The sequence below is a fragment of the Cherax quadricarinatus genome, chromosome 1, assembly GCF_038502225.1.
Source record: "Cherax quadricarinatus isolate ZL_2023a chromosome 1, ASM3850222v1, whole genome shotgun sequence".
Lineage (NCBI taxonomy): Eukaryota > Metazoa > Arthropoda > Malacostraca > Decapoda > Parastacidae > Cherax > Cherax quadricarinatus.
The window spans coordinates 46,677,569-46,691,242 of NC_091292.1; the positions used below are offsets into that span (position 1 = coordinate 46,677,569).

Consider the following 13,674-nt stretch of genomic DNA (forward strand, 5'->3'; position numbering starts at 1 on the left):
AAGCAGCAGTACTAGTAATAGTATTACCAGAAGCAGCAGCACTAGTAATAGTATTACCAGAAGCAGCAGCACTAGTAATAGTATTACCAGAAGCAGCAGCACTAGTAATAGTATTACCAGAAGCAGCAGCATTAGTAATAGTATTACCAGAAGCAGCAGCACTAGTAATAGTATTACCAGAAGCAGCAGCACTAGTAATAATATTACTAGAAGCAGCAGTACTAGTAATAGTATTACCAGATGCAGCAGCACTAGTAATAGTATTACCAGAAGCAGCAGTACTAGTAATAGTATTACCAGAAGCAGCAGTACTAGTAATAGTATTACCAGAAGCAGCAGCACTAGTAATATATTACCAGAAGCAGCATTACTAGTAATAGTATTACCAGAAGCAGCAGTACTAGTAATAGTATTACCAGAAGCAACAGCACTAGTAATAGTATTACCAGAAGCAGCAGTACTAGTAATAGTATTACCAGAAGCAGCAGCACTAGTAACAGTATTACCAGAAGCAGCAGTACTAGTAATAGTATTACCAGAAGCAGCAGCACTAGTAATAGTATTACCAGAAGCAGCAGTACTAGAAATAGTATTACCAGAAGCAGCAGCACTAGTAATAGTATTACTAGAAGAAGCTGCACTAGTAATAGTATTACCAGAAGCAGCAGTACTAGTAATAGTATTACCAGAAGCAGCAGCACTAGTAATAGTATTACCAGAAGCAGCAGTACTAGCAATAGTATTACCAGAAGCAGCAGCACTAGTAATATTATTCCCAGAAGCATCAGCACTAGTAATAGTATTACCAGAAGCAACAGCACTAGTAATAGTATTACTAGAAGCAGCAGCATTAGTAATAGTATTACCAGAAGCAGCAGCACTAGTAATAGCATTACCAGAAGCAGCAGTACTAGTAATAGTATTACCAGAAGCAGCAGCACTAGTAATAGTATCACATGAAGCAGCAGCACTAGTAATAGTATTTCCAGAAGCAGCAGCACTAGTAATAGTATTACCAGAAGCAGCAGTACTAGTAATAGTATTACCAGAAGCAGCAGTACTAGTAATATTATTACCAGAAGCAACAGCACTAGTAATAGTATTACCAGAAGCAGCACTACTAGTAATAGTATTACCAGAAGCAGCAGTACTAGTAATAGTATTAACAGAAGCAGCAGCACTAGTAATAGTATTACCAGAAGCAGCAGTACTAGTAATAGTATTACCAGAAGCAGCAGCACTAGTAATAGTATTAACAGAAGCAACAGCACTAGTAATAGTATTACCAGAAGCAGCAGCACTAGTAATAGTATTACCAGAAGCAGCAGTACTAGTAATAGTATTACCAGAAGCAGCAGCACTAGTAATATTATTACCAGAAGCAGCAGCACTAGTAATAGTATTACCAGAAGCAGCAGCACTAGTAATAGTATTACCAGAAGCAGCAGTACTAGTAATAGTATTACCAGAAGCAGCAGTACTAGTAATAGTATTACCAGAAGCAGCAGCACTAGTAACATTATTACCAGAAGCAGCAGTACTAGTAATAGTATTACCAGAAGCAGCAGTACTAGTAATAGTATTACCAGAAGCAGCAGTACTAGTAATAGTATTACCAGAAGCAGCAGCACTAGTAACAGTATTACCAGAAGCAGCAGTACTAGTAATAGTATCACCAGAAGCAGCAGTACTAGTAATAGCATTACCAGAAGCAGCAGCACTAGTAATATTATTACCAGAAGCAGCAGTACTAGTAATAGTATTACCAGAAGCAGCAGCACTAGTAACAGTATTACCAGAAGCAGCAGTACTAGTAATAGTATTACCAGAAGCAGCAGCACTAGTAATATTATTACCAGAAGCAGCAGTACTAGTAATAGTATTACCAGAAGCAGCAGCACTAGTAATATTATTACCAGAAGCAGCAGTACTAGTAATAGTATTACCAGAAGCAGCAGCACTAGTAATAGTATTACCAGAAGCAGCAGTACTAGTAATAGTATTACCAGAAGCAGCAGTACTAGTAATAGTATTACCAGAAGCAGCAGCACTAGTAACAGTATTACCAGAAGCAGCAGTACTAGTAATAGTATCACCAGAAGCAGCAGTACTAGTAATAGTATTACCAGAAGCAGCAGCACTAGTAACAGTATTACCAGAAGCAGCAGTACTAGTAATAGTATTACCAGAAGCAGCAGTACTAGTAATAGTATTACCAGAAGCAGCAGCACTAGTAATATTATTACCAGAAGCAGCAGTACTAGTAATAGTATTACCAGAAGCAGCAGCACTAGTAATAGTATTACCAGAAGCAGCAGTACTAGTAATAGTATTACCAGAAGCAGCAGCACTAGTAATATTTTTACCAGAAGCAACAGTACTAGTAATAGCATTACCAGAAGCAGCAGCACTAGTAATAATATTACCAGAAGCAACAGCACTAGTAATATTATTACCAGAAGCAGCAGTACTAGTAATAGTATTACCAGAAGCAGCAGTACTAGTAATAGTATTACCAGAAGCAGCGGTACTAGTAATAGTATTACCAGAAAGAGCAGTACTAGTAATAGTATTACCAGAAGCAGCAGTACTAGTAATAGTATTACCAGAAGCACCAGCACTAGTAATAGTATTACCAGAAGCAGCAGTATTAGTAATAGTATTACCAGAAGCAGCAGCACTAGTAATATTATTACCAGAAGCAGCAACACTAGTAATAGTACTACCAGAAGCAACAGCACTAGTAATAGTATTACTAGAAGCAGCAATACTAGTAATAGTATTACCAGAAGCAGCAGTACTAGTAATAGCATTACAAGAAGCAGCAGTACTAGTAATTGTATTACCAGAAGCAACAGCACTAGTAATAGTATTACCAGAAGCAGCAGTACTAGTAATAGTATTACTAGAAGCAGCAATACTAGTAATAGTATTACCAGAAGCAGCAGTACTAGTAATAGCATTACCAGAAGCAGCAGTACTAGTAATTGTATTACCAGAAGCAACAGCACTAGTAATAGTATTACCAGAAGCAGCAGTACTAGTAATAGTATTACCAGAAGCAGCAGCACTAGAAATAGTATTACCAGAAGCAGCAGCACTAGAAATAGTATTACCAGAAGCAGCAGTACTAGTAATAGTATTACCAGAAGCAGCAGCACTAGTAATAGTATTACCAGAAGCAGCAGCACTAGTAATAGTATTACCAGAAGCAGCAGCATTAGTAATAGTATTACCAGAAGCAGCAGCACTAGTAATAGTATTACCAGAAGCAGCAGCACTAGTAATAATATTACTAGAAGCAGCAGTACTAGTAATAGTATTACCAGATGCAGCAGCACTAGTAATAGTATTACCAGAAGCAGCAGTACTAGTAATAGTATTACCAGAAGCAGCAGTACTAGTAATAGTATTACCAGAAGCAGCAGCACTAGTAATATATTACCAGAAGCAGCATTACTAGTAATAGTATTACCAGAAGCAGCAGTACTAGTAATAGTATTACCAGAAGCAACGGCACTAGTAATAGTATTACCAGAAGCAGCAGTACTAGTAATAGTATTACCAGAAGCAGCAGCACTAGTAACAGTATTACCAGAAGCAGCAGTACTAGTAATAGTATTACCAGAAGCAGCAGCACTAGTAATAGTATTACCAGAAGCAGCAGTACTAGTAATAGTATTACCAGAAGCAGCAGCACTAGTAATAGTATTACCAGAAGCAGCTGCACTAGTAATAGTATTACCAGAAGCAGCAGTACTAGTAATAGTATTACCAGAAGCAGCAGCACTAGTAATAGTATTACCAGAAGCAGCAGTACTAGCAATAGTATTACCAGAAGCAGCAGCACTAGTAATATTATTACCAGAAGCATCAGCACTAGTAATAGTATTACCAGAAGCAACAGCACTAGTAATAGTATTACTAGAAGCAGCAGTATTAGTAATAGTATTACCAGAAGCAGCAGCACTAGTAATAGCATTACCAGAAGCAGCAGTACTAGTAATAGTATTACCAGAAGCAGCAGCACTAGTAATAGTATTACATGAAGCAGCAGCACTAGTAATAGTATTTCCAGAAGCAGCAGCACTAGTAATAGTATTACCAGAAGCAGCAGTACTAGTAATAGTATTACCTGAAGCAGCAGTACTAGTAATAGTATTACCAGAAGCAGCAGTACTAGTAATAGTATTACCTGAAGCAGCAGCACTAGTAATAGTATTACCAGAAGCAGCAGTACTAGTAATAGTATTACCTGAAGCAGCAGCACTAGTAATAGTATTACCAGAAGCAGCAGTACTAGTAATAGTATTACCAGAAGCAACAGCATTAGTAATAGTATTACCAGAAGCAGCAGTACTAGTAATAGTATTAACAGAAGCAGCAGTACTAGTAATAGTATTACCAGAAGCAACAGTACTAGTAATAGTATTACCAGAAGCAGCAGCACTAGTAATAGTATTACCAGAAGCAGCAGCACTAGTAATAGTATTACCAGAAGCAACAACACTAGTAATAGTATTACCAGAAGCAGCAGTACTAGTAATAGTATTACCAGAAGCAGCAGTACTAGTAATTATATTACCAGAAGCAGCAGTACTAGTAATAGTATTACCAGAAGCAGCAGTACTAGTAATAGTATTACCAGAAGCAGCAGCACTAGTAATAGTATTACCAGAAGCAGCAGCACTAGTAATAGTATTACCAGAAGCAGCAGCACTAGTAATAGTATTACCAGAAGCAACAGCACTTGTAATAGTATTACCAGAAGCAATATTATTAATTTTACAAAGACAACAAGTATAGAACGTTATAAGTAGTAAAGGAAAGTTACTGATAGTTGAAGTTTTTATTGAAGAACAGGTAAGGCTAGGTAAGGTTTGTCAGGAAACAGGACAAGTGTTTCCTGGGCGGGTGTTAGTCAGATGATGACCCGCTGTTGGAGCTTATGGCCATCTGACCGAGGCCTTCCGATGGCTTACCGGTCCACCCCTTCAAAAATTATAGTTAGTTATAACTATTTAGTTACTTCTAGTTGAAGAACATTAGAAGGAATAATAGAACATTAGAAGTTTTTATTGAAGAACATTACAAGTAGCAGTACAAAAAAATATTAGAAAAAACGTAGTAGTAGGTGAAGATTAAGCAGTAGTTGGTAAAATAGAAAAATCTATTAAAACTTGGAAGCAGGAAAAGTGAAAGTAGAATTAGTAGAAGTAGATATAGTTAATGAAAACGTTCATAAAGTTGGTAGGAAAAATAAAGTTGTAGTAACTTGGGTGTCAGGTACTTACAGTAACATTGTGAGTGACTCTGACTTCACATTTCTTCCTCTGATTGTTGATGACTGTTAGCGAGAGGTTGCCCTTCACAGGTTGACCAAACGTATAACTGTTAATGGTAGTTAAGAGGAAATTAGTGGTGGCTCGGTATATACAACTTCTTGCTTGTGTGTTCACACTTCTGGTTTAGAAAGACACGTAAGCAAACACTATAACATATTTATTAGAAAACGTTTCGGTCCTGGAACCTTGATCACTTCTAACGTTAGAAGTGATCAAGGTTCCAGGACCGAAACGTTTTCTAATAAATATGTTATAGTGTTTGCTTACGTGTCTTTCTAAACCAACTTGTCGGTATTTATTACCAAGGTTTATACCATCTTGTTCACACTTCTACACTCGTACTTATGAACGTTTAGGTGAGAACAAACACCAGCATCAACATGGGCAACTTATCAATATCAACACTGCAAATATAACACTAATACAAAACAAGCGCTAGAAACGTGCATACAGACGCTGATCCCTAACACTGAGCCTCACAAATATTAGTGAAAATGATTCAGTACGTAAAAAAGTACATGAGACACAAAGCACCACCTTTGAGGGTTCCTAAATGTTAAACAACTTAATGTATGATTCCTACTCTTGCTGGGAAATAGTCCTCCTCTCTGCTAAGTACCTGACCTGAGCCTATTTTCCGCATTAAAACTTTTTTTTCCCAACCACCTGTTGTGTATATATATATTTGCAACATCTGCCATATTGTTTTTGTATCTACTGTATCGCTTGTCTTTTAGAAATTCATAAACGCAACAAACGGCTCCTAATTTCCATCTAAGTTTTGTTCACTTACAGGATTTATTGTAAGAACTCTATCTGAACATTTCCTTAACATTTTAACTAGTGAGGTGGATGAAATTTTAAAATTTAAAAACATATATTTCCTTTCATTTTAAAGAGTTTATTTTCCTGAGAAAGATAAAACCAAAATGTTGAAAATGTTGAATTAGTCGGAAAATAATCAGCGGAATCATTGTTTCCAGTAAACAGTATTTTACTCTACATTTCTAGGAAATTATATATTTTGATTTTTTGTATATTTCATGTCAATGTTAACTACATATAACAATTTAATAATTATAATGACATTTAAATTTATTTTAGTACTAGATAAAGGCACAGCCGCTTATCACACTACCCACAGTTTTAATATTCTCTATAAATTCTTTTCATATTTCTAATGATTGGTTTTGTGAGTCAGCATCCTGCTGATGACACATAGTGTTGCCAAGGTTGTTGGTGGTGACGCATGAAGTGTTGGCAGGGTGGTGACACATACATTGTTAGCAGGGTAGTTGGTGGTGACACATGTAGTGTTGGCAAGGTAGCTGGTTTTGACACTTGATGTATTGGCAGGGTAGTTGGAAGTGTCACATGTGGTGTTGGTAGGGTAGCTGGAAGTATTACCTGTAGTGTTGGCAGGGTAGTTGGAAGTGTCACATGTGGTGTTGGTAGGGTAGCTGGAAGTATTACCTGTAGTGTTGGCAGGGTAGCTGGAAGTGTCATATGTGGTGTTGGCAGGGTAGCTGGAGGTGTAACATGTGGTGTTGACAGGGTAGCTGGAAGTGTTACATGTAGTGTTGGCAGGGTAGTTGGTCTTATATGTGGTATTGGCAGGATAGTGTCAGGGCTTCTGGTGGTGTCAAGACTACTGGAGAGTGCAACGTGCTGCATGTTTACATTATACATTAGCATTATGCTCGTCACTGTCTCCTGAGTCAAAACATTCCAGGCAGCCACAATGAGTATATCTGACTGACGCAACTTTTACTCTTCCTTTCCTGTGCTGACCCAGTAAGTAGTGATGTTTCTATTTTTCTCCGTCATGATGGGGGTCCCAAGAAAATTGTGTGAGACATGAAATCGTGATAATCAGCAAATTTTTAGCCAGGAAACAATCAGTCACATGGACAATGTGCCGTCATACACATCCTGGTCCCAAATACACACAGTCTAAGGGGCTATTTCTCCTTATTCCTCTTTAGTTTTACTTTCTGTTCAACCCCAACTCTTTCATTAATAATTATTCCATACAGTGTACTCATTATACTAAGCAGGATTATTCCCCTATAATTCTTACACTCTTTCTTGTCACTTTTTCCCTTATTCCAAGAAACTTATTGCTCTCAGTCAATAATCAGGTATATTTTTTGTTATCTTTTCATACATATACTGGACAAATACACCAACTACTTCAAAATTATGTCCCCACCAGCTTTTAACACCTCTTTCCTAATCTCATTTTCCCCAGGTGGTTTATCCCCTTTCATTCTACACGTGCCTAATGCACATACCCAACACTTTAATCTGGCTGTTAGGTATTATTCCTCCCGGCTTAATGCATCATATATCCACCTGTTTTCCTTTGTCATCGTTAACAGATCCTCAAGATATTCTCTCCATCTTTCCAGTACCACCTCCTCATCTTACGTCTCTTGTCTTTTAGATCTCTCCAAAACTGCTGACAGAGCCTCATCCATTTTCTCAGTGATTCTCATTTTGCATTCTATCATCACATCACTTTTTTTATCCACTCTTTCCTTCTCTACATAATATGAATTACGTATACTATCTTTCATGCATTTTCAAATTCTCTCGCATGCTAACTTTTTCTCCGGACTATGCAGCATAAGTATTCTTCCAGCTGAGGAAATGACCACCTCAGAATTTCGTCTTTCAGGAAGAGGGACTGACTGCATCGTCTTCACATCTCCACTATTTATGTTGCCTCTGTAGTCTACTGAAGAAGTCTATTGTGTCGGCGAAACGTTTCGAAATAAAGATAGCTAACTGTTGTCATGCCTTAATTATCAATTTGTTGCTATTGTCTACCATAATAGTCACCCTCTTTACCTCACTATCCTACCAATCATTCCTCTTCCTTCCTGTACTCATCCTCCAGTACACACAAACTTCTGCTCTACACTCTGCATTCTACGCACTACATTCTTAAATCAACCCCATTGACTTTTGTCCTCTACTAATTCCCTCAGTAAGGAAAGCCCAAGCCCCTTACTTGCTGAAGTTAATTTCATCTTTCTATACGTACCCAAGCACATGCATTTCTGGACTAAACATCTTCCCTTCAACGTGTAACTTCACTCCCCCTGGATGAAACAAAGTGTTAGCAACTCACTTGGCACACACTGTGAAGGTGAAGGACTCATCAGTGGCCAAGATGTAGCTGGGTGGCTTCAATGTCACTTCAAAGCGAGGCAACACAAAGTCCTCCACCTTAAAGTTTGTGGTCGAGTGTGACTCCTCTTGAGTGTCCACGTAGATAGTGTACAATCCCTGAAGAAAATAACATTATGTTTAGTAATTAGAATACTGACAGTTTACACACTATTTATATTACTTTGAATTGAAGAGTTTATAGGGATGCTCAGTGTCTTAAGCCAAAATATCATTGTGATTCTGACGCACTTACTGACGTGGAAATATCTCTTCTTACTAGCGTCCATCCTTTTTTATTTTTTTTTGTTGTGTCATGTGAGCGGCTAAGTTATTGTACAGCTCTTGTTCATCCTGCGAGAGCCAGGCACAAAAAGCAGGATTCCAGAGTAAAAATTTTCCTCATATGCTCAATGTCTTTTTTGGTTTAACCTTACCAAAATAGTTGCAATAAAAGTGTTGTCATATATATCTGTTTAAATACTTTTTTATACTATTGTATACAGACACTCTTCTATTTGCTTCAGTTTTCGACTGCTTTAAACATTTGTTCACATATATAACAGGCAGTGGTAATGTTATTAAAACTGTTGTAGAGATTCAATGTATAGTGGTGTTTTACATTCCCTTCAGCCATACAGTATATATGGTGTATCCCTCTACTAAGTAGGTCATCTTGTGGTGTGAATAATGAGCACAGCAGCGCTGGTGATGTGCTGCTGCTGTGAACCTGGCATTTCTTTATTGTTTGTCTGAAGAAGACAGTTTAGTCGGTGTATGTCGATCTGTTCCCAGTCTTGACCTGATAGATTTTGTATGTATTCAGCATTGCAATGCCTACAAAATGAAAATTAAACTTTTATGTACTACTTGTAACTCTTTCGGACACAACCAATAAAGCCAATCTGCATGTTATATTTGTGTACATAATCTGCATGTTATATTTGTGTACATAATGCATGATATTAGTGTAGTTAATGACAGCAACTAGTCTTTCAATAGGCTCGTTAGTTTCGCTCTTCACCTTTTCACTTTCTTTCATTTCTTTCAAGTGGAATGATGTCAACAATATCACGTCACGATCTTCTTGCCACTAAAATGCCATGATGTCATTGGCATAAAACACCTGCACATCAGAAACAGCAATACCTGCGTTGAAGCTGGGAATATGTTTTCCTTTTTTCTACGCGTTTTACCACACATGTCTGTCACGTTCAGACACAAAAAGCGAGTAAACGGTGTACATATATTTAATAACAGTCTGCCGCTGCAGTGCTCTGAAAGGAACAAAAGAAGTCCCTGAAATTATTTGAAATTACAAAAAACTGGCATAATATAGTATAAAATACAGTGTTGAGGTTCAAGGTTACTCTTGCCTGAGAAATGCACATACGCAGCAACAAGAAGGAATAAGATCAAGGAGTGTCGGAGTGCGTGTAAGTAGACCTATCGACTAGTCTCTTGTACTACTGTGCTTATACACGTTTAACATAAGCAGAATTGTGGTAAAAGCAGATATACATCTCGGCAACAGTTGCGTCTTTCCAGTGGCTAAGTCTTGAGCGTTTTGCAACATACGTGTTTGCTTTTGTTTATTGGTAATACCTGTTTGTTCTCATCACTGGCAGTTTCATTAATGAATTTCAAAATACAGTTCAAAGACATCGAATTAATCTGAGTCGTCGTTCACGGTACAACTCGGCAAGTGGGGTGGGTGAGTGCTCCCTTCCAGGGCTGACGATGATGCTGAGAGTATCTTTCACCCAACACCCGGTGTCGCATGCCTGGCTGTCACTGCCCGCCCTGCACTTCCAATCCCAACTGTAGCCCTTTCATATTTGCTATTGCTCTTACTAGATGGTAGTTTGATGACGTAATTTACCTTACGTTGGGAACGGCCCTAGGTATACTACTAGACCACTTGTAGCGATGCGAATAATTAGCATCGCTCTAACTTGTATCATCGTCAATTCCCAAAAAGTCAAACTCATCTTCACTGTTATCATTACTTCTCACATCGGCACCAACCCCACAAGAATGCTAGTTTTCACCTATGAGGTTAGAGGGTTGCCGATCATCAGGGTTTGCAGCGCTCTTCTTTTCGTTTTCTCTGTCACTTTCGCCAATTTCGTTTCAACTGTATAGAACTCAATTCCTTAATCAATATCCTCAATGTCACTATCATCATCAAACAATAACCGGTTAACCTTCTTGAGAGTAAGAGTATCAGAGCAGCATGCAGTTGTGAACAAGTGTCGACTAACACACTTTTCCCTTGATGCACTGCGGCGGACCCAATTCTTGTGCTATGTTTAGGCCTCCCAGGTCTCTCGTGGCAAATTTGAAAGCACTTTGATTTACACAGATTTACTGCACTGATACTGACTACAATCACATAGATATACGTGAATGGCAGTGAAAGGGCTAGGTAACATTGTTTTGATCACCTTGCAGAAACTACAGTCCTTTCATGACATACAATTCACATATTCTTTTCTCATACTCAGTTTTGGGAGTTTCAGGACTACCAAGAATATTTCTTAATCCATTTCATGGTTTTATTGTTTGACATTTTAATCAACCAGTAGCCTATTGTTAGCTAAGTACATATTGAGAACACATAGTCATTAACCTTTAGTTTGGTGGTTCACTTATACGATTTCCAATGTGTCTATTCAGCACTTAATTTGTTCTACAGAAATTATCTGTATATAATAAAGCATGATTTACTAATAACGGTATTACTGGAGGTATCAGCTAAAAATTATAATAGGGCATTGATTAATATACTGTACAGTGTAGGATATCATAGGACATAATATACAGTGTAGGATCTAATACACTGTCTTGAGGAGTGTCATGTTACATTTCTTTATTTTTACTGTTGTAGTCTTGAAACAATGCAACAGATTTTCTGTTAGTGAGACAGCCAGGTATCCAGTATAACAGTATACCACCAATGTTCATTTCAGTTAGTTCATACGAAATCACTTTATTAAGGCGTTTGAGTATACGTCTGAGAAACAGGTTCGAGCCTTCTGCAATGGAGTAAATGGGATGGACTTAATACTTCTAAATTGTCCAAATCATCGGTAACATAAGTTAGAGGTCTGTTGTTGACTCTATTTTCTATTTCAGTCATAACCGTGCGAAATTCTTCTAAGTCGATTCTCTGACGATGAAGAGTCTTCCTTAAACAACGTTTTACAATGCCGATCATTCTCTCATAAAATCCGCCGTGCCATGGAGATTTAGGAGGAATGTATCTCCAACGACAACTGCTTTCATTCAGCATCTGTTGTATTTCAGGCTGATCAAAGATCTTGCAGCACCAGCAACAAAGTTCGCTGCATTGTCTGAAATCATCAGTCTGGGACATGCCCTTCTGGTTGCAAACCTTCTAAATAATTTGATAAAGGCTTCAGCAGACATGTCAGTGGCTACTTCTAGATGTACTGCTCTAGTTGTAGCACAAGTGAACAAACAGATGTACACCTTGAAGGGAACTTTGTCAACTGTTTTGGTTAAAATTATTGGTCCAGCGTAATCTACACCTGTCACCTCAAATGGAGTGACATGACAAACTCTTTCAGAGGGATATGGAGGTGGACCTGGATACTGACATACGCGCATATCGTAATGAAGACAAGTAATACAGTCCTTTATTTGTTTTTTCACACTTTGTCGACCTTGAGGTATCCAGTAGGATTGTCGTATATGACAAAGTGTGTCAGCTACCCCACCATGTAACACGTTACTGTGGGAGTTTTGCACAATCAGTTTTGTTAGCCAATGATTCTTGGGGATCAATATTGGATGTATGGCGTCTATAGGTAGTGAAGAATTATGAATTCTTCCTCGACATCTTATAATCTTTTCTGAGTCGAGATAAAGTCCTAAAGAATTAATCATAACAGGTCTCTTTGGGGATTTATCTTGTGTTTTCAGAAATTTATGTTCTGTAGAGAAAACATCTTTCTGTATTAGTTTCGACCAGTATTTAATGGGTTCAAGATATTCATAATCAGGTTTTATTCCTTTAATGAATTTAAAGACAAGAGCTGTAACTCTTAAGAGTTTACCCAAAGATGAGTACTTAGATCCATCATTGCCTATTTCTGTTGTGTCTGCAGTATTTACACAACTTATTTCTGCCGTGTTCAAGCAAATTGTTTCTTCTGGCATAATGTGAGCTTTTCGCTGAGGCCAGTTATTTTCATTAGAGAGCCAGTTCGGTCCATGGAGCCATAATTTATTATCCACAAATTTCTTAAGTGAGCCACCACGTGACAACATGTCAGCTGGATTCTCTTGGGTAGAGACGTGGAGAAAGAGATAATCTCTCTGCATCTCTTTTATTTCTGCTACTCTGTTTTGTACATAGACCAACTTACTCTTATTATTTCTTAACCACTGAAGAACTGCTTCATTATCACTCCAGATCACGGTTTTTCAATAGTGAGATGATCGAGTACTTTGTTGAGATAGACAGCTAATTTTGTACTTACATAGAGTGCTGTCAGTTCCAATTGTGGTACTGTTCTGACCTTCAAGGGTGCTACCCTAGCCTTTGAAGTAATTAGTGTACTTTCTTCAGCATTACTCATGTAAGCTACAGCGCCATAACCTCTGGTTGACGCATCACAGAACACATGTAATGTGTACTTGTTTCACTCTTGACCTATGTCTGGGAAATTGAATTTGATGAAGTTGTTTAAACTCCTTGGATATTTCATCCCATGCTTGACTCATTTTTAGAGGCAAGTTCTCATCCCATCCAATTTTGAGCTTCTATGCATCTTGCATAAGCATTTTACCTTTTATGGTAATAGGTGAGACGAGTCCTAGAGGATCAAAACATTGTGATACTTCTGACAGTAAACTACGTTTAGTGAGTGTACTGCATGAATTATTGTTTATCCTTTTGAGACTCAAAGTATCTTCCTGTGTGTTCCAATTAAGTCCCAGCATATTGTTGCAATCAGGAATTTCAGCTTCAGGGAAATCTTCTTTGATAAGTTCCCTTAATTGCTTTGAATTAGTATTCCACATCCTTAGAGGCATATTTGCTTCTTTCATCTCCTTGTTAGCTTCTCTGTATAAGGATTTCAAATCCTCTTCTTTATTCACACTACCTTGAAGATTGTCCACATAG

General features: G+C 37.9%; 1 protein-coding gene across 1 annotated transcript in view; it reads right to left on the minus strand.

Annotated features, from left to right (window-relative positions):
• LOC128685334 (pregnancy zone protein) overlaps positions 1–13,674 on the minus strand; it is a 446,170-nt gene that overhangs the window by 205,837 nt on the left and 226,659 nt on the right. The window contains 2 exon segments of the mRNA XM_070082123.1: positions 5,295–5,391; positions 8,482–8,639. Of these exon segments, the coding sequence (XP_069938224.1) occupies positions 5,295–5,391; positions 8,482–8,639 (255 nt within the window).